This window comes from Archocentrus centrarchus (assembly GCF_007364275.1).
Source record: "Archocentrus centrarchus isolate MPI-CPG fArcCen1 chromosome 18 unlocalized genomic scaffold, fArcCen1 scaffold_23_ctg1, whole genome shotgun sequence".
Classification (NCBI taxonomy): Eukaryota; Metazoa; Chordata; class Actinopteri; order Cichliformes; family Cichlidae; genus Archocentrus; species Archocentrus centrarchus.
Genome location: NW_022060145.1, coordinates 728,920 through 752,083, shown reverse-complemented (window position 1 = coordinate 752,083; position 23,164 = coordinate 728,920). Strand labels below are relative to the sequence as shown.

Below are 23,164 nucleotides of genomic sequence, written 5' to 3'. Positions count from 1 at the left end.
GGTAAAAATAATAGATAATGTCTAATAAGAATGATGAATCCTACTTTGTGTAGCATCTCTTATCAGTGGTATGCTTGATGTGGCAGTTCCTGTTTGCGTCAGAGAGAAGGGGAAATGTTCCCCACTCACTTAATCAGTGAAGGCTGTAAATAGTCAGGGATTAGTACACATGGACAATAACAATGCACAGCACACAATCAGAAAGGTAAAGTGTTTCATCATTTAGGTTCACAGGTTCAGAGTTAGAGGCCCTAAAACAAATTCATGGCTGCAGATAGCCTTCAAACAAGTGTACTCTTTCAAGAAATACCGTACCTCTCCCTTTCTCTGATGCTCTTTTTCTAATAGTTTTGAATGGAAAGATTTTTATAGTCATTGCAGGTGCACAGTTCAACGTATCGTTAGCCTAATAGCATACTGGCCTAAGTCATATTTTGGCATATTTTGAGATACCTACCTAATTCTACTCTGCTAACAGCGTAGATTCATTTAGATAGATATCTCAATTTTGGTCAAAATGTGACTTAGGCCATTATGCTCTTAGGCTAACGATATGTCTACCTGAAAGGAAAAGATGATCTACAAACATTTATCTGTATGCCTACTCCATCTCTCTTCTTTCAGCTGGAGCACCACTAGGCTGTGTTAGTCAGAAGGCACATCACCATTTCATTCTCGAATACTCTCCATGAAAGTGATAGAAACATCACAGATTATCACTGTTTCTATATTCAAAGGCATCTGCCTTCTGATGCTTCCGAGTCCCACTGGCATGTCAGGCGCATATGGTGGTTATGTTCTCTCAAGATTAAAAGAACACTGTACCAAGTTGGTGATTATTTGGTCCCCTTCATGTCAGTCAAAATTGTACTGAAGTTTGTAACAAAAAAGGTTGTTTTACATTGAGGTTTATATGGATTTCTTAGGCTCCCAGTGTTTGCAACAGAACACTTATTATGATGCAGAAGCTGTTAATAGAAAATAGATTTCTCATTTCGTGCCCTTTCTGGCAATCTATCTGAACCAGGCTCACTTCACACCAATACTGTGGGGTAAAATTGTGTTTGCTACATCATTTGGTCTTTTGGTTCTGAAAAGTCTAATTTAAACCATAATAAAATGCAGCTTGGTAAGGGAAAGCTGCAATTGTTGGCATGTAATGGTTGCAGAATGGATCAAAGTGTGGTCTAGCAAACTGGTGTGAGGAAAAAAAAATAGCTTCTCCTAGCTGTTAAGTACTTTGTGTTTTAACAGTTTGCAAAGATCTGGGTTCTTTTATACTGATTTATATTTGGAAGGATTTGCTTGCAATAACAAACCCACAAATTATCAATCTTGCTCTCTCTCTCTCTCTCTCTCTCTCTCTCTCTCTCTCTCTCTCTCTCTCTCTCTCTCTCTCTCTATATATATATATATATATATATATATATATATATATATATATATATATATATATATATATATATATATATATATAGTTTTGATCTCATTTATGTTGATATCACATACACTGTAATATACTTATTTAAATCAGTGACAAGCAGAAAAATGGACCAACAGCATGTGACCAGGGTGATACCAAAGTAGAGCTACATACTGTAGATATAAAATATTTGACATATCTTTTGTCATACAAGCAGATGCATGTATGGAATGAGATTAGATTTTTCAGCAACACGACTTTCTAAATCTCGTACACTGCAGCAGATCTGCTGCACATTTACTACTCAGAGGATACCAAAACACCACGAGACTGTTGTAGAGCAACTCTTCTTTATTTGTAAATCGGCAGTCTGAACCCAAATACAGAAATCAAGATAAAAAACCTGGAGCATATAGTAAGCATTTAAGAAACACCTCATTTCAAATGCCTTTTTTTTTTTTGCTGTAGATCAGATTGGAGAAGATAGACAGAGGACATGAATGGTGTCAATATTTTATTGGTTCATTAGTAAAAGGCTGAGAACATGTCCACCATCGTGTTTCTCCACCTTTTATAGTACACAGCCTGGTATGGCCATGAACCCAGTTGGTTTTTCCCTTCAGGACAAGGGCTTACCACCTACAGTAGAGACAGGTTAAGTTGGGTTCTTGGTCCCCGTTGCCTCGTCCCGAGTAAGCTGCACAAATTGATGGACAGCTTTAAGGGCCAAAAGGTTCATCTCAATCCCTATCAGTTTCAACAATTACTGTCCCCATTAGAGCCCTCACACACCCAACCACAGTGCCCTATTTTATTTCTAATGCATCTTTCTCTTGTTTTTCTCTGCAATCTATTGCCGATCCTTTCCTTTTCTCTTCATTTCATAGTTCTCTAACTGTAATTCTTGTCTTTTTTTGTTTCATATGATGCCTTTCTTTCTACTTATCCATTCTCAACAGTTCAGCTCTTCTTTGTCTTTTGGCTTTGTGCCGTTTTCTTTTATCTTCTGTTCACCCACTATATCCTGTACTGCTCTTATCACTTCTTCTCCCTCCCCCACTGCTTTGTGTCTTAGTCCCAAAGGCCTTGGGCTCCCAGCAGTGGATTATCATACATCTAAGGAACTGAGCTCACTCAGTGCTGTTAGCTCTAATTAGTTGTCGGCTAGTGCATCAGTCAATCTACTAGGTTCTTAACTGGCAAAATTCTCTCACAATTTCATGTGCAGAAATATCTATTTGAATGGATAGCTACAAATTATTGTTGTTTGAGAATATATTTTTAAAATGTGTCCTGATGATATCCCTTTGAGATCGCAGTAGAATTACAGTAATGTGTGTTGCCAAAGATAGCCGTTGTTGTGTGTGCACCCCATAATTTAAGTGAATGGGGGCAGGATGTGCACGTGCGTTTGGGTGAACATCACCAGCCCTAAACTGTTCCAGTCTCTTCCTTGGATAACAGGCTGCCAATTTGATCAGAGCCCAATTATAGCAATTGTTCAAATATGGAAGAACAGAGAAGGCTTGAAAAGAAGAAGAAGCCTTCAGAGATTTAAGCAAGCCTGGAGATCAAAAAGAGAAGATGAAAACCACAAAAGACATTTCAGACATCAAAGAGGAGGAGAAAAGCCAAATGATGGGTGAACAGGTAGAAGGAGAAAGTAAAGTTGTAAAAAGATTTTGGTTCCAAAAGATGTATACAAATGACTTCCAGAGCTAACATGAAATAAATCGAGTTCAAGTTTTGCTGAATTTGCCGTTATTGCAAAGTCAAAAGTCCATAAAAAATGTGCGCTCTAACTGACTGTACACCTCATGTATACCTCAAACATTGCTGGTCACATTTCCGACTTACCTTGTGTGCAGTACAGGTATTAGCAAATGTATCTGTATAATTCCAAAACCAAAAACCAAGCGACAAAGTAAATGCCATGCCCTTTTCATTTGTGATATCCAGAACAATGCTGTCAAACAAGCTTTCTGTAAAGCTCTCGGAAGTTTCCCCTCCCTGCCTCAGTAGATGCTTTTCTCACAGTTTCCATTTTTCACATTTTCATAGTGGTCCATTATTGTAAATTCATAAACATGACCAATGCTTATAATGGACAAGTAAATACCTTAAACCTCTTCAACCATTTTTAAACACGTCACACAGTGCATGTAGACGCGAGAAGAATAACGAAGTAAATTACTTCCTTGATGATCTACAATAGTTCATCTGGCATCCAGATGTGCTCCCATTCCACCTGAGTGGGCTGAGATTTTCAAGTAAGAGCAGCAAAGCCTTTTGTGTGGACAGAGCACAAGGCAAGCAGAAGCAAAGGTCCATGTAACTGCCCACCCGTCTTCTCCTCACCTGAACTAAATAATGAATGGAGGCAATTTCAAACTACTTTTAAAATGGTAACGAGTGTCTGTGCGTGCATGTGTGTGTGTGTGTGTGTGTGTGCGTGTGTGTGTGTGTGTGTGTTAAAGTTTTAAGAACTGTATTCTTTATTACCTGTAATTTGATTTGATGCTGAGCCCTGCAAATAAAGTTATATTTGCAATTTGTAGTTTTGCAAAATTCCCTTTAGAGGGTACATTTGAGCTGGAAAAAAAAAAGAACCTGCCAAAAGTAATAAATAAATAGTGATTTGGGAACATGGGGTGGGGGTGGTGTGCAGTAAAAATAGTGATGCTGTGTCTGCCTGCAATCAGAGACGACCACCCTGCACTTGGGTTCTCTGTCTTAGCTATAATGGCAGAGAGGCTGGCAACACTTTGGCAGTCTGTAGAAGTACATCTGAGCACTTTAGAGCGAGTGGCTGGGTTACAGCCTCCATTATAAAGGTCTGAGCCTGTGAATGTATCTTGGGACATGCCAGGATATCATTGTTAAGATACAGTGTTTTACCAGCGCTAAATATCTAGTCAAGCACAGAATGCAGCACTGCATTGTGTGAACTGCCACAGTAGAATTAATCTCTTGTTCATATATGAGTCTAAGCTTATTATGTCACAATCTAGCTGGCAGTTCTCCTTTATTGGATAAATTAAGGATTAGGATTTGGGCTAAGATTAAGCTTTTTTTTTTTTGCCAGGGAATTATAGTGGGCTAGCCATTAAACCCTTGTTGACCACTCCAGATGCTTTGGAAGTCGTTCTAGAATTGTGGGAAATGATTTCACCTCTCAAATGCCTTGAATGTGAGTCAGCATCATCCAAGAAACTGGAAAATGTAGTGTTTGTAACTGCAATATCCCTATTTTAAATCCTGCTTCAGACTCTGTTGCCTCTCTCTCTCTGTCTTAATGCTTAAATCTTCCTCTTTAATTCTCCTCTGCTGTGTCACATGCAAAAAGTCATTCAAAAATAATCTAAATGAATTTGGAAATGAAATTTAAGTCAAGGTTACATATTATACATCTCCATATAGTGTGTGTGTGTTTGTATGTGTGTGTTTTAAATATGAGTTCCTCCCTTTTATTCCAGACTGTGATGAATTGTTTATGCGTGTGGTCTGTTTCTGGAAAATGTGAAGCACCCTGAAGGGATGAGGTGGGGGTGTCGCACACTTAGACGGAGCACTTGTATTTCACTGTTTTCACTTTAAAAATGAATGAGTGCATTCTTTCTCCTGAGCCTCTGAGTCTGTCTGTCTGTCTTTATTTCCCCCTCAGTCCTTTTCTGCCTTTAACATTTTCTCCCTCTGTGTCCTCAATAGCTGATTGATAACACTCTACTGTCATACAGTTGATGGGAATGTCTCAGGGACAAACAGCAGCTGTCAAGCTAGAGTTCACGGTCAGCTCGGCTATGAGCCTGACTCTCAATGGGGCCTCTTGTAGCTCTTGTTTTGCATGGAGTCATCCAGGGGTCTTGACCACCCTGTTGACTTTTTCCCAATAGAGGCTATTAGGCCCATTGTCTGCTAGCTTACAAACAAGAAAACCACACTGTCTGGCTATGTAGTCATGGTATTACTAAATGGTTACGAGAGGAATACTTCCTTCAATAAAAGGTTGCAGAGTTCATCCCAAACTTCCTTGCAATTAATTACTGAATTAAGTATAGGATGCACAGACATTTTTCTGTCATTACCCTTGAAAAAAATGGTCTCCTAGCTCACTTTAGCTTGTCATATTCTCTAATACTATTTGAGTCTAACAATCATAGAATTACAACTGGCTGGCATAGTGCTGGATTTTCTAAAAAAGACAAGCGTTTTTTTTTTTTTTTTTGAACTGCTGAGATTGTATTTCTTGCCCTTGCCGATTTCGCCCTTTAGTCCAATGAGCTGTAGTTGCCAAGTGTAGTCATAGTCAACATACTGCTTCATACACTAGAGGCAATACAAGCATCTGGCTTCTCTGTTGTTCTGCAGTTTTGTCAGTGTGGCTAGTTACGGTGCTGCCAAATAAACGCTCTCTCTGACTCCTGCCAGTAGTGATTTATGGCTGAATACATTCTTGCCCTGTCCACTTCATCCCCAAAGAAAAATCATTTTCCAGTTAAACAGAATGTGGGCCTTGAGGACTGACACTACATGGGAATAGAGAAGCTGAATATTTTGCTGGCACTGGCATTTGGATGAATGATGCAAAGATTAACGGGGCTGATGTTCACATATACTTTTCAGTTCTACTTTTCATGTCCAAGACAGAGGATGGAATTTGACGTGTGCCACACTTAGAACGCTATAATTATAGATGTGTGATATAGACAGGGCTTACTCGGAAGCCACAGGCAAAATGTATTTTGTGTGAGAGCAAGGATCCAAGGGGCTGTAGAGGTATGCATTTTCATGTGGAACTACTTCTCCAACTTAGCTCTGGGACTTGGTGTCTGTTCTGCATGTATTGACATAATATGCTGCAAAGCCTGGCTGAACCACCCAACCAATTCATGTGCATATATTGTTATGCTATTTTGCTGCATATCTCTAATATTTGAAATCAAGAGTGGTCATGATACGATGAGACCTGATTTTAAAAAAAAGTTGAACATTTAGTGCTTCTCCAGCCTCTATTTAAACTAAACCAGAAGTAAACATAAAAAACTATTGGATGTTGTTTTTTTGTTTTGTTTTTTTGTATGGTGTCCACAAACATAACTGCTGCATCTGGATGTTCATCCATGTCAAGTTACAGTCAAATGCTGGCCTTTCACTTTGATTATCAGCAATCTAATGAATAGCATAAAATAGTCAATGATTATAAACACAAAGGCTTGCATTTTCAACTGGAGGCTTAAACCTGAACAAAAAAGAAACCAAGAGTGGCTTGGGAAGCATAAGTACTAAGCATGCTGCATGGCAGATCTAATCTGTGTGTCAAGAGACTTTCTGCCATGCATAGTAAAAGTGTCAAGCTTTGCACCAGTGTCTCATTAGGACAAGGACAGCTGTGCAGAGGCGGACAGCCTGTTTCCAGAGACACCGCTTGAGTCACAGTAGGCCAACGAGCAATTGGAAAACACTTGATATGCGCTATATGATTCAGAAGGCCACATGACTGCTCAGTCAGATATGGATGCTGTCTATTCCTCATCAGGGAAGAAAGTTTTTGTGAAAGTAAGAAAGCAGGTTAGGCACTGACACTGAAGCTTCTACCAGGGTTGTTATCACTCCAGGGAAGCGGGCTGCAGCTCAAGGAGATGTCCTCTGTTCCAGTTTTCTGGACTCCATAAACATCTTTGGAAGCCAAGACCCAACAGGGTTGGAAGTCCTGAATTTGGGTTGCTTTGAGCCAAGCGCCTCGAGACTCCACTGAGAGGCTTTGATGGCAGTCTGTGTTGTGGAAATTGGTCTAGAACGCTCAAAGCTCATTCTGTATCTCCCCAGCTGTGGTGCTCCACTTTAACCAACTCTCAGTTTTGTGTGGGGGAAAACCTCTTTCAAGACACAGTTAAAGACCTGCCATGCCACAGAGGGCTTTTAAAAATTGCAGAGGGTTTCTGTTTCTATTAACGATAGCCTGAATGCTATCGGCTATGTGGCCTCGTCCTGACACAAGAGGGCATTATGAAAGCTTTGGGCATTACTTTATGCTAGAGGGTATTTTATGAGGCTAAATGTTCTGACAAGGATGAAAATATATTTGATAAAATGTTTGGGCCTGCAGCCAGGCATCTTATTAGGTCAGCCAAGCAAGACAGTATGGCTTTCATCCTGTCTGACTAAAAATCAACCAGATGCTTACCTCCTGTCCTTGCTTCATTTTCTCAGTGGCCACCCAGTCTTTTTACTCATTTTTTTCCTTAAAAATTCAAGGACATGCAGCCTGAAAATAAGAGCCATAATTATGTGCCGTCATCACAGAAAATATGGTGATACAGACTACGCTTTCTTTTTTGTATCAGGAGAGTCCATGCCACACAGTTTGCAGCTTTATTCTCTGAGAGCAGCCACATTTGCAAATTGCTGTTGGCAGCTGACTCTGGGCAGCACCTCTTGGTCAATCAAGTCCCCTCTGCCTAAGGACACGCTTGGGTTTTTCCACTTGCTCCTAGAAATGTAAGCCAGCCTGTCAATCACAATTCTAGCCCCCCCTGTGATCCATGACCCATTGGTACTCTTGCCATGGCAACACAAATCCCAGTGGGCCTTGATGTCAAGAAGAGGAGTTCTGAGAAATATGAAAGACAAGCAACTCTGATCCAGTGTATACACACACAGATGATGCCCTTGGCCAAGATATCTTGGTTATATGAATAATGCATTAATTTTCTTTATTAATACTTCACATGAGATAAAAATAAAGAATTAAAATCATAGGGTACCTGTCCACTAACCCAAAAAACAAATCTGTACACTCCTTAAAATAAAGATTTCATATTTAAATTGCCACAGGAAAAATTAGTTTAAGCTAAATTCATACTTGCACAAAGGAGTGAAGGAGGAAAGGTCTGTATGAGCTCTCTTTGGAAGCAATCTGGCAAACAATGCAATTATTTGTTCAGGGTAATAGTTTCTCCAAGCAGCCTCAAACAGGACTCAGCATAAAAATCAGCAGCAGTGCAAAGAGAGTTCCCCCATGGTTGCTTATGGTTGAAATAAAAACACAGAAAAGAGATTAGTTTAAATAGTGGGCACACATTTGTCACATTTGTGCAGGTGTACTGATAAGTAGTGCTTTAAAGTATTTAAAGTATTGATTAAAAACAGTCCCTCGATTGCTGTTGCCTGAAACTCTGTTTGGGCCTCAAATTAAAAAAAAAAAAAAAGAAAGCTAAGAGGAAAAGGATAAACACTTGGGTATGAACACAGCTATAAAGAATAAATGAAATAATTTAGGCTACCCTGTGTCAAACTGACCAATCATCCATGTGCACTAGTAACAGCTGTTTGCAAAGGACTGATTATAAAAATACAGATTTTGCTAAAATGTTTTATGAATAATTTTAGCTAATTCCGCTATCCATGTAGACTGCACATAAAAGCTAGTTGTAGCTACTGTAATATTGTATTTTGAAACCTCAATATTAGCACTGAGGATGGAGTGCTAAGTTATTAAACCAATGAAATGCTAGAATTTCACCCAGCAAAGACTAAGTGCAAACATCAGACAAACAGTCTGTACCTCACAGCAATCTAAATTTTTGTCACATAATTCCATTAGAAAGGCTCCAAAAGGCACCAAGTCCATCTTAGAGACACACAGATACCTGTCAGCTATAGCAAAAAAGGTCACATAAATTTGACCTTATTTGATTTGTGACGTCATGTTGAGATTATGGGTAGCTGCTTATAAATCTAATCTCAGTGATCTGAAAATCAGGCCTAATTTCTCTGATTGCTTTTAGTTGTAGTTGTCTAAATGTCTCTTTCTCTCTCCACCGTGTTCTTTTGCAGGTCATCCTGATCCTGACCAAGTACTACCACGCTGACTCCACCAAAGTGCTGGAAAGCTCACTGTGGAGGTAGGTGGATCATTTAGACACCATGTTTGCACTTGCTGGATGTCTTTATGTCATGTATGGCCCCAGACTCCTGCAGACCTTTCATCAGCAAGCCACTTCCCTTGAACAGGAAGGTCAGCACGGGTCTAGTTATCTCTCCGCTGTGCCTCTTCAAGGAGACAAGGGTGAAACAGAGCGCTAGGGCGGACAAAACATCAGCAGGCAGCTACAACTAAAGTGGGGGACCGGAGAGCGGCGCTGTGAGGCCAGAGTGGGCATCTGTTTGGGCAGATAGCATATCAGCATGGCTCAGGGCAGGATGACTGGCACCAACAGTGCCAGGGAAAGGGGTCAAGTCTGGCTGGCAGAGCTTCCTCTATTTAGCAAAGCGGTTGCTCACCAAAAACCCTTCTTGCTTCTCTCGCATTTGAACAGCGGAAAAGGCAGCGTATCCATTCCACCCCACTTGACAACAAGTACATCTTGTATTCAGACATATATTCCCATAGAGTATTAACTATGTATTTAATCTACTTCCTCTCCCACAGCTTCTGGAGTGCTGCTATGTAACTGAGCTGGACCTTGTAGATAACGGGGTAAAGGGGACTTAATTATATGCAAATTTCCTAATAAAAACCTAGAACATAGACAAAATATTGGCTAAAATTAGACATCTAGAAGGCATTCACACAGAGCAAAGTGTGTCTGATGGTTGTGCTTACAGTAATTCATGCCATTCACCTCACTGAGGGCTCCATGACTTCAAAGCTTCAGCCTCTCATTAACTCTGACTGCTTGTCTCCCCAGAGGACTTATATGAATAATGTACATATTTTTGTCCTTCCTCTGTTGATGTTTTAATTGTTGCACTGTATGACTAATGCTGGGGACTCACTACTGGACAGCTCACCCAAGAAAGGAAAAAAAAAATATTGCAAATCAGTGCCAATTTAGGTTCAGTTCAGACTGAATTCAGAGAGAGGAGAAGCTGGCCTCCTGCCTGCTGGCATCACTGTCCAAAAAACGGAACTTTCAATGAAATTAGCATGTTTCCAGGAGGATCCATACAGCTATACGACCATGTCTTGTTAGGCATTATGCGTGGGGTGTACCTCAAGTCCTTTGTAGCTGTTAGCTTGGCATGGTACATAGACAGCCCATAAATAGGCTTTGAAGTTCCAAGGCTGTAGGATCAAATGAGAAAGATGGGGGAGGATGAATGGGTTTGCTGTCCCACCCTGTCAGGTGGTGTTCATCTCGAAGCCAGGTTTCACACAAGGGGAAAGTTAACAACAGTGAGAGGAGAAAAAGTTTTGAGGGCAGAGGTCCTATTAGTTCAGCAGAGCACCATAAAGGCTTGGCTTATGTCTGTAAATAAAATACACTGCTTCCTAATGGAACACCTTCACTTAATATTCGTAAGTTTAACCCAGCAATGTTGGACACCACTCAGTCAGTATCATTCACTTCTGCTCTATAAAAAGACCAGAGGTAGCATTCAGATTCTGCTGCATTCACTAGTAGAAGTAATGACTTTTGATTGTATTTTAGTGTCCTATGATGGCCTAGAATGCATAATCTCCCAAGACCCCAGCACTTCACACACATTTTCATTTTGGAATTAGTTACTCTTTGACCTCAGAATCACAGGATTAACAAAAATGATCTCAACTCAAGTTTTTCAAGTTCTGCTTACTGATTTTATGAGATGCTTCTAATATCATTTGGGGGGGGACAGCTGACAAAAATCAAGAAAGATGTCCACATTCAATCTGGTTGCACAGAAATGCAGACATTTCAGTTCTGGAGATGTATGGTGTGGTGTGGAGTTTGAAGCCAAGTCTTTGATCCAGAAAAGTGGTTTGAGACTGGACACAAACTTTGATTTGTGTAGCTGACTTACTACTCATTTTTTCTTATTACTTTTTGTTTTACTTACTGCTTAATATTTGTCCTAAAAACTGCTTGGTTAGGTTTAGATCATAAGTTGGCAAGGGACTGTGTAACAATCTATTGTCATCACAGCCTGGGGTGGGACTTGTTCTCGAGGTAACCAAAGCAATGGAGGAGAAGCCTAAATTGAAGACACATGATCAAATGTTTCTGTGAGACTAGACTGGGTACATGAATGAATCGAATCAGTTTTGAATAGAGATGGGAGTAATTATGACTTACCAAAGCAATGAAGACTTTGGAAAATTACCAATTTTTTTTTTAGAGCAACTTGCTAAAATCTTAAATTGATTAAGAAGGTCAGTCATTACTAGCTACATGATGTATTGCAAAGTCTGATAAACACCTACTTCCCCAAACACCCTGGACTGCTTTATCAACCATCAAGTCTAAAGCTCCCAGCTTGTACATTCTAATCATAATAAGCGTAGCTGCTCTTCATGGCTGTGTTTCTCTTTGTACTCTGAAGAGTTTTGTCTGTCCTGAGGCTTTTATCAGTTTGTTACTGCTGCATGTCTGTCCTTCATTCTCTTATGACTGGCTCAAGGTCCCATGCTATAGCATGGTTGACAGAAAGAGCTCCAAACATTTCCTCTCACTTGTCTCATGAGTTCTTTGTGAAGGGAGAAGGGAAAAATAGTGTCTTTCAAGTACACATGTTAAAATAGAACATTTACTTGTTCAAAGATGACTCAGATTGATCTATGTGAGGCAATACAAATGTCTCTTGGCAACAGGTTGTCTTCTCTTATTCATTCTTTTTTCTTTTCACTCCTTTCAGGCTTTGGTCAATAATTGATGATAAATTGGGAGTGATGTCATTATGTTTCAGTTTATCAGAGGTGCAGTCAATCACACACTGCTGTGTGTTTGGTGTTGGAGCTACAAGCAAATCAGGTCTAAGTGTGATGTCTGAACTTGTCTAAACGAGTACATGTTTGGAACGTCCACCTTCCAGGCTGTGCATAAACTCAGTTGCCCTTGCCTCCTGCTGGCTGCTCTGTAACCTCCCTCCAAGAACTCTGCAGCTTTATGCTTTATGTGTCTTTGTGTGTGTTCAGTGTGTCTTGACACACTGAACACTTTCATGTCTTGAATAAAGTAAGAGTATTTGCTGAACAGAATTTCAAAACCCTGTCTATTCTGACACTCTTGCACACCTAGCTAGTCAAGCTGAAGTACATATGTTTGTCAGATTGTCAGTTCTGGTAAAATATGTGTACCATGATCTTCAAAGCTACTTTTGGCCACCACAGCAGGTAGTGCTGTTTGAATTGGCAGATTTCTTTTCTTGATGCCACTGGATGCCATTCCTAGCACAACTCCAAAATTGTCCATGTCTCTCTCCAGGATTGAAACAGGGATCTCCATTTAACAGATAAATGCATAAACCACTACACTATGGAGACACACTCAAGGCACAGTTTTTACTTTGTTAAGTTTGAGTTAAAAGGTGTGTCCCTAGACGTACCGGTGATCTGGATTGCTTGGAATTCTTTATATATTGTAAAGAATTTTGCTACTTCATTCAGCTTCTCCTCTTTCAATCCTAGCCTGTAAAGCATTTAGAGTTCCTGACAATGGCAGATGGTGGAGAGAATGTAAGGCTATTCACAAGACCCGTGATATATTCCCACTCAGTGTCTTGCTCAAGGACACCAAAACAACATGTGTAATACCTTTCGGGTGATTAGTACAATTTTTTTTACTTTTTTGCATTGAATTCAGGTACAGCTTCAGAGCAAACAGAAAGAAAAGAGCTTGTAGATTAGGCAAAGATGTGAGGATTTGCCAGTGCATTACCAAACACTGTGATGACTGCAGGCTTACAGAACTCATCTTTAGATTCTGTTGCTCTGAGTGGAGTCATGAAATACTCAGTAAACCTTTTTGATCCTCAAACTGAAAGGAGCAGATGTGCACTTCACTTTTTTTGGCTTTGAATACTCTGTGCAAGTGTTTCTTATTTTTAGATGAGACAGAGCTTCACATGTTGGGCAGATTCTGCCTTCTGTTTGTGATTTGATGGATAGTATCTATTGTAATTTTATATTTTGATCAGGTTACAGTTTTTATGTCTAAAGGCTAAATCATGTTTGTACCTGTTAATTAAAAAAATACTTAATTTGGAAAAAAAAAAAGGTCTTATAATGGATCGCCTTGTTGTTTTATTTTGAAAAGATAAAGACTGCAATTGCAGTTGTTGCAAACCGATTCAAACTTTGACTGTTTGAAGCTTTACCTCTAAAAGCTACTGCTTTTTGGACCCGCAGCAACCCACACTAGTCAAATGAAAGTATTTTCAGTTTTGCTGTAAAAATATGTTTAGTCCAAACTCAGTTCTTACTGGTTTCATTGGTCTGCCTGTGAACTGAAGCCCAGGAGGTAGAGCAGGTCACCTATTAACCGGGAGGTTGGTGGTTCACACCCTGGCTGCTCCAGTCTGCATGCCAAAGTATCCTTAGGCAAGATACTGAACCCCAAGTTGCTCTCCGATGTAACCGTTGGAGTGTGACTCTTAGATAGAAAGCACTTAGCCAAAGAAAGAAGTGCTTGTATGAATGTATGTGAATGAGGCATGCTGTATACAGTGTTTTGAGTGCTCAAATATAGTAGAAAAGTGCTATATAGAAAAGTGCTATATAAGGACCAGTCCATCCACCATTCCTCAAATGAATATTCAAAAACCCAAAAACACTTTCTCATCTGTTTCTCTATAAAATGATCTAAACCAGGATACCAATATGTAATCCATGTCCTCATGCTCATCACACACTCCCATAAACAGGGTGTTGGTGTAAGAGTGGAGGGGATATTTATAATTCATGCCATCTTCACACATCTTTTGAAGAGGCGAAGAGGGCTGGTAGCCACCGGGGGGGGGCGGCTTCACTGTTCCATTATGGATGAAGAGATTGTCTGACAGGCTGGCACTTCTATGTACAGTACATCAACCACACCACGGTTTCACAAACACAACTACTGACATCATGTATGCTCAATTGTCAGATATGCAGAACTGTCTTATCAACCACAACCACAGAGCCAGTTTTTTACATGATGTTCAATTTCAAAATTTTTGTCTTTGTGTTTTCCTGTATTAATTTGTACTTGTCCAGTATTCTAAGAGTATATTCTAATGTATGTAGTATAGAGGAAACATCATTTTAAAGACTTCTATAGTGATTAAAATATTTACCATTAGATTAATATCAAATTTTAGCTACCAGTACTCATGACTTATTTTAGTTATCAAAAGTCAAAGTACTTATTCAGCAGAAAATTCTCCCCTCAGTGTGTTGTGTTCTGTATGATTTTTAACACACACACACACACACACACACACACACACACACACACACACACACACACACACACACACACACACACACACACACACACACACACACACACACACACACACAAAAAAAACAAATTAAACACTTTGAAAACACATCAGATCTCAGTGGGGAAAATAAATTATGCTGGACATCTACTGTATACTGATATGGACTGGGTAATGTGTTAGGTACAAAAAGCTGCCACATTGTTTGATGGAAATCCAAATTATCAACCTAAAGATGGCTGAATTCAACACCCAGAAAATCAAAGTGAAAAAATGATGTGGTAGGCTAGTCCATTTTGCCAAAATTTAATTGGAGCAACTCAAAATGGTACTCAGCAGTTTACTTGGCCCCCATATGCTTGTATGCCTGCCTGATGACATGGCATGCATACAAGCACATGGGAGCTAATGAGATGATGGACCAGGGCATCACTGAGCTTCTGGAGATCCTGGGGTGCAACTTGGTGACATCAAATGGACTGAAACATAATGGCCCAGAGGTGTTCTATAGGATTTAGGTCAGGTGAGCGTGGGGGCTACTCAACTGTATCAATTGTCTGGCCCCCACGCTCATCTGACCTACCTGCATACTCGTCTGAACTACTTGCATACTCTCACCACATGAGGCCAAGCATTGTTGTGCACCGGGAGGAACCCAGGACGCACTGCACCAGCATAAGATCTGACAATTGGTCCAAGGATTTCATCTGGTGGTGCAACCTGCGCTTGCAGCCACTTCTCCACGAACCTATCAGTGTGTGTGAATGTACTTATATGTGCGGTTTAAACTGTGTGATGAGTGAAGCTAAGTGTGTAAGTGCAAGACACGTGCTACGAAGCACTTCAGCCAACCATACTCCATCAGCTAAACAAGCGAAGCCTAATAAATGGACCGGATCCTGAGACACTGTTGCCTATGACAACACCAATGAGGAGGCATCGTAGGCATTGCAAAAGAATGCGGAAACATAGCAAGCACAGAGGAGCTCATGCCAGGATAAGGGCTAACTCACACAAGCTGGCAGTTCCAATGTCTGTTCACTAGACAGCAAAATTGATTATATCTGGTTGTCTAGAACCTCCCAACGCAGTATGAGGGATTCCTGTGTTTTCATGTTTTCCGAGATCTGGCTCGGACGGAATATTATGGACACTGCAGTGGAGCTACACGGGCTAACACTGCCCAGAGCCAATGGAGTGGTTGCATTCACTGGCAAGCACAGAGGAGGAGGCCAGGCAGTTTAGACCAACAATTCATGGTGTCTGGATGCCAAGATGGTTTCAAAGGTCTGCATACCAGACACGGAGCTGCAGATGGTGAGATATCATCCCTTCTACTTGCCATGAGAGTTTATGGTGGTCATCATTGTGGCTGTGCATGTACTGCCAATGGCCAGCAAGAAGGAGACTATGGAGGAGCTGTACACCAACATCAACGTGCAGCAGACAGCTCATCCAGATGCCTTCTTCATAGTAGCAGGGGATTTTAATTAGGTAAGTCTCAAATCTGTCCTGCCTAAATTCTATTAACATGTGGACTTAGCAACAAGGGAGAGCAACACATTAGACATGATGTACACAAATTTTAGAGACTCACACAAAGCCACCGCCCTCCTTCATGTTGGCACGGTGGGACATCAAGGAGGTGGCCAGAAATGACAAAGAACTTGACCTGGAAGAATACACTGAATTATCATCATCTACATTAATAAATGTATTGACGACGTAATGACAGTCAGAACCTTCAAACAAAAACGACAACATAGCATTTATGTCAGGATATGCAGCAGCTGGCTAGGAGGAACCTGTCACATGGCATTAAGGAGGCGAGGCTTTCACTCTTTGCCAAGCCTCTTGGATGTTGTTCCTGGAATCTGCTGGAGCCACTCTCCCAGTTTGGGGGTGATTGCCCTGAGTGTTCCGATTACCATGGGGACCACTATTATTGTCACCTTCCACATCCTGTTTAGCTCTTCTGTCAGCATTTAGTATTTCCTAAGCTTCTTGCATTCCTTCTTCTTGATGTTACTGTCGCTTGGTATTGCTGCATCTATCACTATGGCTTTTTTCCATATGTCTGGTACATACTACTATGTCTGGTATGTTGGTTTGTCCGTCTGTATCTGGAAGTCCCACAGGATCTTAGCTTGGTCATTCTCAACCACCCTTAGGGGCGTATCCCATTCTAACCTCAGGACTTCCAGGCCATACTCAGCACAGATGTTCTTGTATACTATGCCAGTAACTTGGTTATGGCTTTCCATGTATGCACTGGATTGTCTCAGGGGCATCTCTGCACAGCCTGCATCTGGGGTCATGCCAGGTGTGGTAGACCCCGGCCTCAATCGATCTCATGCTTAGAACTTGTTCCTGTGCTGCCATGATTAGTGCCTCTGTGCTGTCATTCACCACAGCTCTGTCCAGCCATTGGTAGGATTTTTCGATCAGCCACTTCTTCTATCTTTCTGTGACATTTTCTGTGTAGTGGCCTGTCCTTCCATGATAGTTCCTGTTCTTGCTTCTCTTCATTCTTGGATTTCTGCTGCCTGATGTATTAAGCAGTTGACCAGTTGTGGCCATCTTCCTGATGTACTCACGGATCTTTGTTGTTTCATCCAGGATAGTAGTTCTGACACTCACTAGTCCAAATGTTTATAGAAGCAGTCTGCATGCCTAGGTGCTTGGTTTTATACACCTCCGGCTATGGAAGTGATTGGAATACCTGAATTCAATGATTTGGATGGGTGAATGAATACTTTTGGTATAGTATAATGAGTTAAGTATCCCTTCCCCCTCATCTGAGTCTTCACTGTAAATTTTCTTAAGCATTAGAGGAGTTAACAAAATTTAATTTAATGGCTTGCCAAGTTAGCTTCCAGCGGCAGTAGGCAATTGTGGCCACATGATGGCAGTAATTAGGTCAAAACAGATATGAGTTCCTTTACCAGAATTGAAGCTTAAAAAGGAAGATTGCTTTTCTAGAGTTTTTGGATTTCACTGGTCAAGCACTGCATTTTAATGGGTTTTATTTCTGTGAATTGTTGTCTCTCAGGTTTTAAATATGGCTATGCTCATGTGTATGCATTTCTGTATATTTTTATTTGTGTATTCACTTATTTTTTGGTGTTCATTGGTCTTGTGTGCATGCTGTTCTATTTCTGCTCTGTGTTTGTATGTTTTTAGTGTACTTTTCTGGTGTATATTTTTATTTTCATTGCATCTGTGTATCAATGTTTAGTGCGTGGGAATGTGAATGTACCTTCAGGACATCCAAAGTATGCAAACAAGAGAAAAGAGAGCTCAGGAGACAGTGTGGGGAGTGAATCAAGAGAGTCTCCAGGACTTCTTTAAGCTAAGCAGATGAGGGAATCATGCTTCAGATTGACATGAGCCCTCTAATATTCCCACCTTCTCTAAATCTCTCCGCCTTCTGTCTCATTCTTTTCATTTCCTCCTGCAGATAGATTCAAAATCATAATTTATGTTTTTTCTTTTTAACAACAGATGTGGCTCAAAGCTGCGTTAAAGGAGCAAAGCAGTCAGGGAGTTGATGTATTCATTCACAGCACAAAATAGCATCAGAACAGTGATTCCACACTAGAGACAAACTAAATCTTTTCACTTTTTATAAGAAATCCTACAGTTACAACATTAGAAATTACATTAGGATTGCATCACAAAGGGCATCTGGCAGAGAATCTTTTCCAAATAGAACATGTGGATGAGAATTACATTTCTGTACTGGATGCTGACAGTGATCCCTGAAATGGGGAAGGCATGTTTGGAGGCAGTGAGAGAAAAGGAAAGAAAGAGGCAGTAGGTGAGAGTAGGGACTGTAAATGTGAGGACTATGATGGGGAAAGGGAGAGATTTGGCTGATATGACTGAGAAAAGGAAGTGCAGATATCTTGTGTGTGTGTGCTATCTTGAGACAGGCTCAGGGTAGTAGAGTTACCAGATGACTGTGAAAGTACAGTTGTAGTGCTGAGGGAAACTGCCTAGAGGGTGTTTGGTGTATCCTCTGGAAAGAGGACACGGTGACTTGGTGGTGGAATTAGGAAGTACAGGAAAGCATTCAAAAGAAGAGGTTGGCAAAGAAAAAAGTGGATAGTCAGGGGATGGAAGAAATGAGACAGGAGTACTAGAAGGCTTGGTCTACAACAAAGAGAAAGGTGTAAGAGGCGTATAGTGAGCTGTATGTGAGGCTGGACACTAAAGAAGGGGAAAAGGACTTAGATCAATTGATGAGACAGAGATCGAGCTGAACAAGATGTGTAGAAGGCTAGGGATAAGGATAGTGATGAAAATGTTCTAACAAGTGAAGAGACTGTGTTGAGAATGTGGAAGGAGACTTTGAGAAGATCATGAATGAAGAAAATGAGAAAAAGGAGGATGAATGGAAGACAGTAAATCAGGAAGTGCAGAGGATTAGTAAGAAGCAAAGAAGATGAAGTGGAAAGGTGGTTGGTCCAGATGACATCTCTGTGGAGGAATGGGGATGTCTAGGAGAGAGGGGGGGTGGACTTCTTAACCAGAATAACACATTTTGGGTAGTGAGAGGATGCCTGAAGAATGAAGAAGTCTACTGGTACCAATTTTCAAGACTGAGGGTGATGTTTGGAGCTATAGCAACTACAGAAGGATACAGGTGATGAGCCACACCATGAAGATATAGGAAAGAGTTGTTGTGAGCTGATGATCAGCGAACAGCATTATGGCTTCATGCTGAGAAAAAGCACTGCAGATAAGATGTTTGCTTTGAGAGTGTTGATAGAGAAGCATAGAAAAGGTCATCAGGAGAGCCTGAAGCAGTGGAGGTATGCTCTGGAGAGGAATGAAAGTCAGTGGAAGCAAGACAGAATACATGTGCGTGAATGAAAAGGAAGCAGGTGTAACAGTGAAGCTGCAGGGAGCAGAAGTAGTGAAGGTGTGTGTGTGTGTGTGTGTGTGTGTGTGTGTGTGTGTGTGTGTGTGTGTGTGTGTGTGTGTGTGTGTGTGTGTGTGCATGCGTGCACGCATGTATGTACAGCTGGGCCTGGGTCTGTGGCTTGCCTTGGCCCCTGTGGGATATGGTTGTGGAGGGTAGGAGTTAACCCTCCCTACCACTCCCTGCTGCTCCCCATTGATCGTCACTGCCGCCCCTGGGGATGAGGGTGCCTGTGGATCCTGGGTTGCGTGGCCAGATGTCTTGGCATGGTTTTTGGCCTGGCTCGTTCCGGGCGGGGGGGCTACTGGGGGGTGGGTGGCCTGCTCATTGCCTCTGGCTCTCTAGACCCAGAAACGAGTATATCAGAGGGACAGCTCAGGTTGATCAGTTTGGAGACAAAGTTACAGAAGCAAATTATGAACCAATGTAAAGTGAAACAGCTACCATGTGACTTAGTGTCTGTATGTGCTTGTAGTGTCTGTTCCCCTCCTCGGTTGTGCCATCTGACAAAAAGGAACCAAATAAGATGGCAATTGGCAAGATATCAAGTTCGTCATAAAAGCAGCGGGTGACATCAAGCATCCATCTTTTATATCGATGCCCTGGAATAAGCCTGGAAAGTCCTGCAAGAATTGGAAATCCTACAGGACTTGAAGCATCTGCTGTCACTGTTGGATATGTAAGCAGGTGTTTTTAAAGTTGTGACTGATCACAGCAGTGAGCAACAGTAACAGAGAGAAACAAGTAAAGAGCAGAGAGGCAGTGAAACCAGTTATAGAAACTCGGTGCTACAGCTGATCATGCATCTTTGTTTCAATTGGTCTCAGTGTTTTGAAGTTATTGCTTTGAGGCTTTTCGAGTGCAGGGTAGCATCACGGCTCTAGCTCACTTCCCACTTTGATGCCTCCTTAATCAGTTTATTTCAGAAGCACGAGTGTGTGTGTGCGCGCACCCTTTTACACACAGTCATTCCACCATTACAAATGTGTTGATGATTAGCTCTCCCTCGGGTTCAGATCACATTTCCCCAAACTAAACCATGAGAGAGCCACAAAGTAGAAACACACACTTTTGGGCTTAATCAAGACAGCATGTTTCATTTCCCTTCTCTTTCTCTTTCCTTCTTCAACTCATCCTCTCCTCACTTCAACTTTATTTATCATAGATTAATTCGGTCCATTATATTTCTTTCCCCTTCTGTCTCTTTGTTCTTGCAGTGTTTCTGCCTCAGTCCAGATGGTCTGGGGTGCTGTAAATACTTAATCGAGGGTAGAGCATCATCTTCCCTTCATCCCTACATCCCTCACCTCCACCACCTCATCACCTCCCTCTTCCATGTATATTTCACAGCCCTCTCCGGGCTGTAGAGAGAGGGAAAGGGGGTAAGAGAAAAGAGAGCACTCTGCTTGTTACTTAAGATGATAGGCAGTCTGTTCTCTAAGCACAAGTGGTTTGATATGGAGCCAGAAAAAAAAAGCTTTCTAGGGTCTTACCAATGTTCTGAGTGGTACCATTTCATAGGGGATGATCTAGATCTGTATAGAAATTACTAAAACATTAAAGTTAGCATAGAAACTGCAACCCACACTAAAGATACAAAAAAACCCAGTGAAAATCAGTTAGAATAAATGTGCCGCTGTAAAGTAGTAATGGATAATTAATCAATTAATTACACCAGAAGCCCACTCATGTCTCTGTTTCCCATCTTATTTTTCCTACGTTCACTAATAACCACTAACACACCTAAAACAAATTCTAAAAACTCAGTTACCTTTCACCTGAATTAAATGTAACTACAAACTAAAAGCCTAAAATTACAGTTATTGGTCGACTGGTGGCATCATGGCATTCTATGGTCAAGTCAGAGTTGAAGTCCCAGGTAAAAGGAAAAAGTAAAAAAAAAACAAAAACGTGGCATTAAATATAGCCCACTACAACAGCTTACAAGGTAAATTTAGTTTGAGGTCTATTTCCACATTGCTAATTGTGACAAATTATGTTAGACTCATGTTTACTCATCCTTGTCTGAATGGTGATAAGCTACAGTGGGTGGGCTATGAGGCTGATTAATAAATCAAACCCTCTTGATGCTTTTTATATTAAAAAAAATAACATTAAAAGATAATCATGCCTTAACAAAAATGCTAAATATGACAGCTGACTCTTGCTATACTCTTTAAAATCAATACTGTGAAAAGGGGCATTTCAGCTGACTCAATTAAGACATTTTTTTTTTTTTTGGAACTCTCTAGCACACACTTTCATGATGGCAGCTGGCAGTGAGAGGTGGGAAAGCACTGAGAAAGTAACCACTGCTTGAATTAGGGTTCTTTTTTTCATTTCATTAGGGTTCCTTTTCTCACCATTACTGTAATTTTTCACAAGTGCAACACTTATGAATGAATCTTACTCAGTCTGAAAATGTGCGCTGTGACATGGTCAGACAACATGTTGTAGAAACGCATTTTTTTTAAGGCATACTCATGTTTGAACTGCCCCACTCATTGAATCTGTTCTTAAATGCTCTTCTGATATGCAACCCAAACACACAAGCCGTCACCCTACCCTAAACACACTAATCACCAGTGGAAATATGAACAGATTTGCTCTTACTGATTGAGTCCTCTGCTGAGTAGTTCCATTTAAACTCAATTGTTTGTAACCAATATTAGATACAATAATTTTTTTCTTCAAAATTAGCAGGGATTTTTGTATGTATAAACATGTGTTTTTCTTATGAAACACTTCTTTCAGATGATTGTGATTGTAAGATTATTATGGCACTAAATAGCATACAGAACTTTAGAAAAAATTTTCATAGTGCATTTGACTTTCTACCTACCCTCTAATTCTGCCAGCAGGACAGTAGGTAACAAATGCTCATGAGTCTATACATGCTACATCACTCCTGGTAGGTAATCAAGTTTGCTGACGACACTGCTGTTGTGGGACTGATCTCCCACAATGAGGAGACAGCCTACAGGAGAGAGGTCTCCCGCCTGGAGAACTGGTGCCAGGAGAACCACCTCCTGCTCAACGTCAGCAAAATGAAGGAACTGATCGTGGACTTCAGCAGGAAGCAGCAGAGGGACTACCATCCACTTGTCATCAGTGGTGCTGAGGTGGAAAGAGTGGACACTTTCAAATACCTGGGAGTGACCATCTCACAGGACCTGTCCTGGACTCATCACATAAACATCACTGTGAAGAAGGCCAGACAGCGTCTCTACCTCCTCAGGCGGCTGAGAGACTTCAAGCTCCCACTCAAGGTGCTCAGGAACTTTTACACCTGCACCATCGAGAGCATCATGCGTGGGAGCATCACCACCTGGATGGGAAACTGCACCAAGCAGGACTTCATGGCCCTAAAAAGGGTGGTTCGTTCAGCTGAACGGACCATCAGAACCACCCTCCCCAACCTGCAGGACATTTACACCAAGCAGTGCAGGCTGAGGGCCATGAAGATCCTAAAACAGCCCAGCCACCCCGGACACTCTCTCTTCTCCCTGCTCCCATCAGGCCGGCGTTACCGCTGCCTGAGGGCTAAGACTGAAAGGTTGAAGAAGAGTTTTTACCCACAAGCCATCCGTCTGCTCAACTCTGAGCCCTAACTGGACTATTATTGCACTATG

The 23,164-nt window shown here is 41.2% G+C and overlaps 1 protein-coding gene across 1 annotated transcript in view; it reads left to right on the top strand.

Moving 5' to 3' along the window:
- sorcs2 (sortilin-related VPS10 domain containing receptor 2) overlaps nucleotides 1-23,164 on the top strand; it is a 410,103-nt gene that overhangs the window by 80,136 nt on the left and 306,803 nt on the right. Inside the window, 1 exon segment of the mRNA XM_030722668.1 lies at nucleotides 9,260-9,327. Within this exon segment, the coding sequence (XP_030578528.1) occupies nucleotides 9,260-9,327 (68 nt within the window).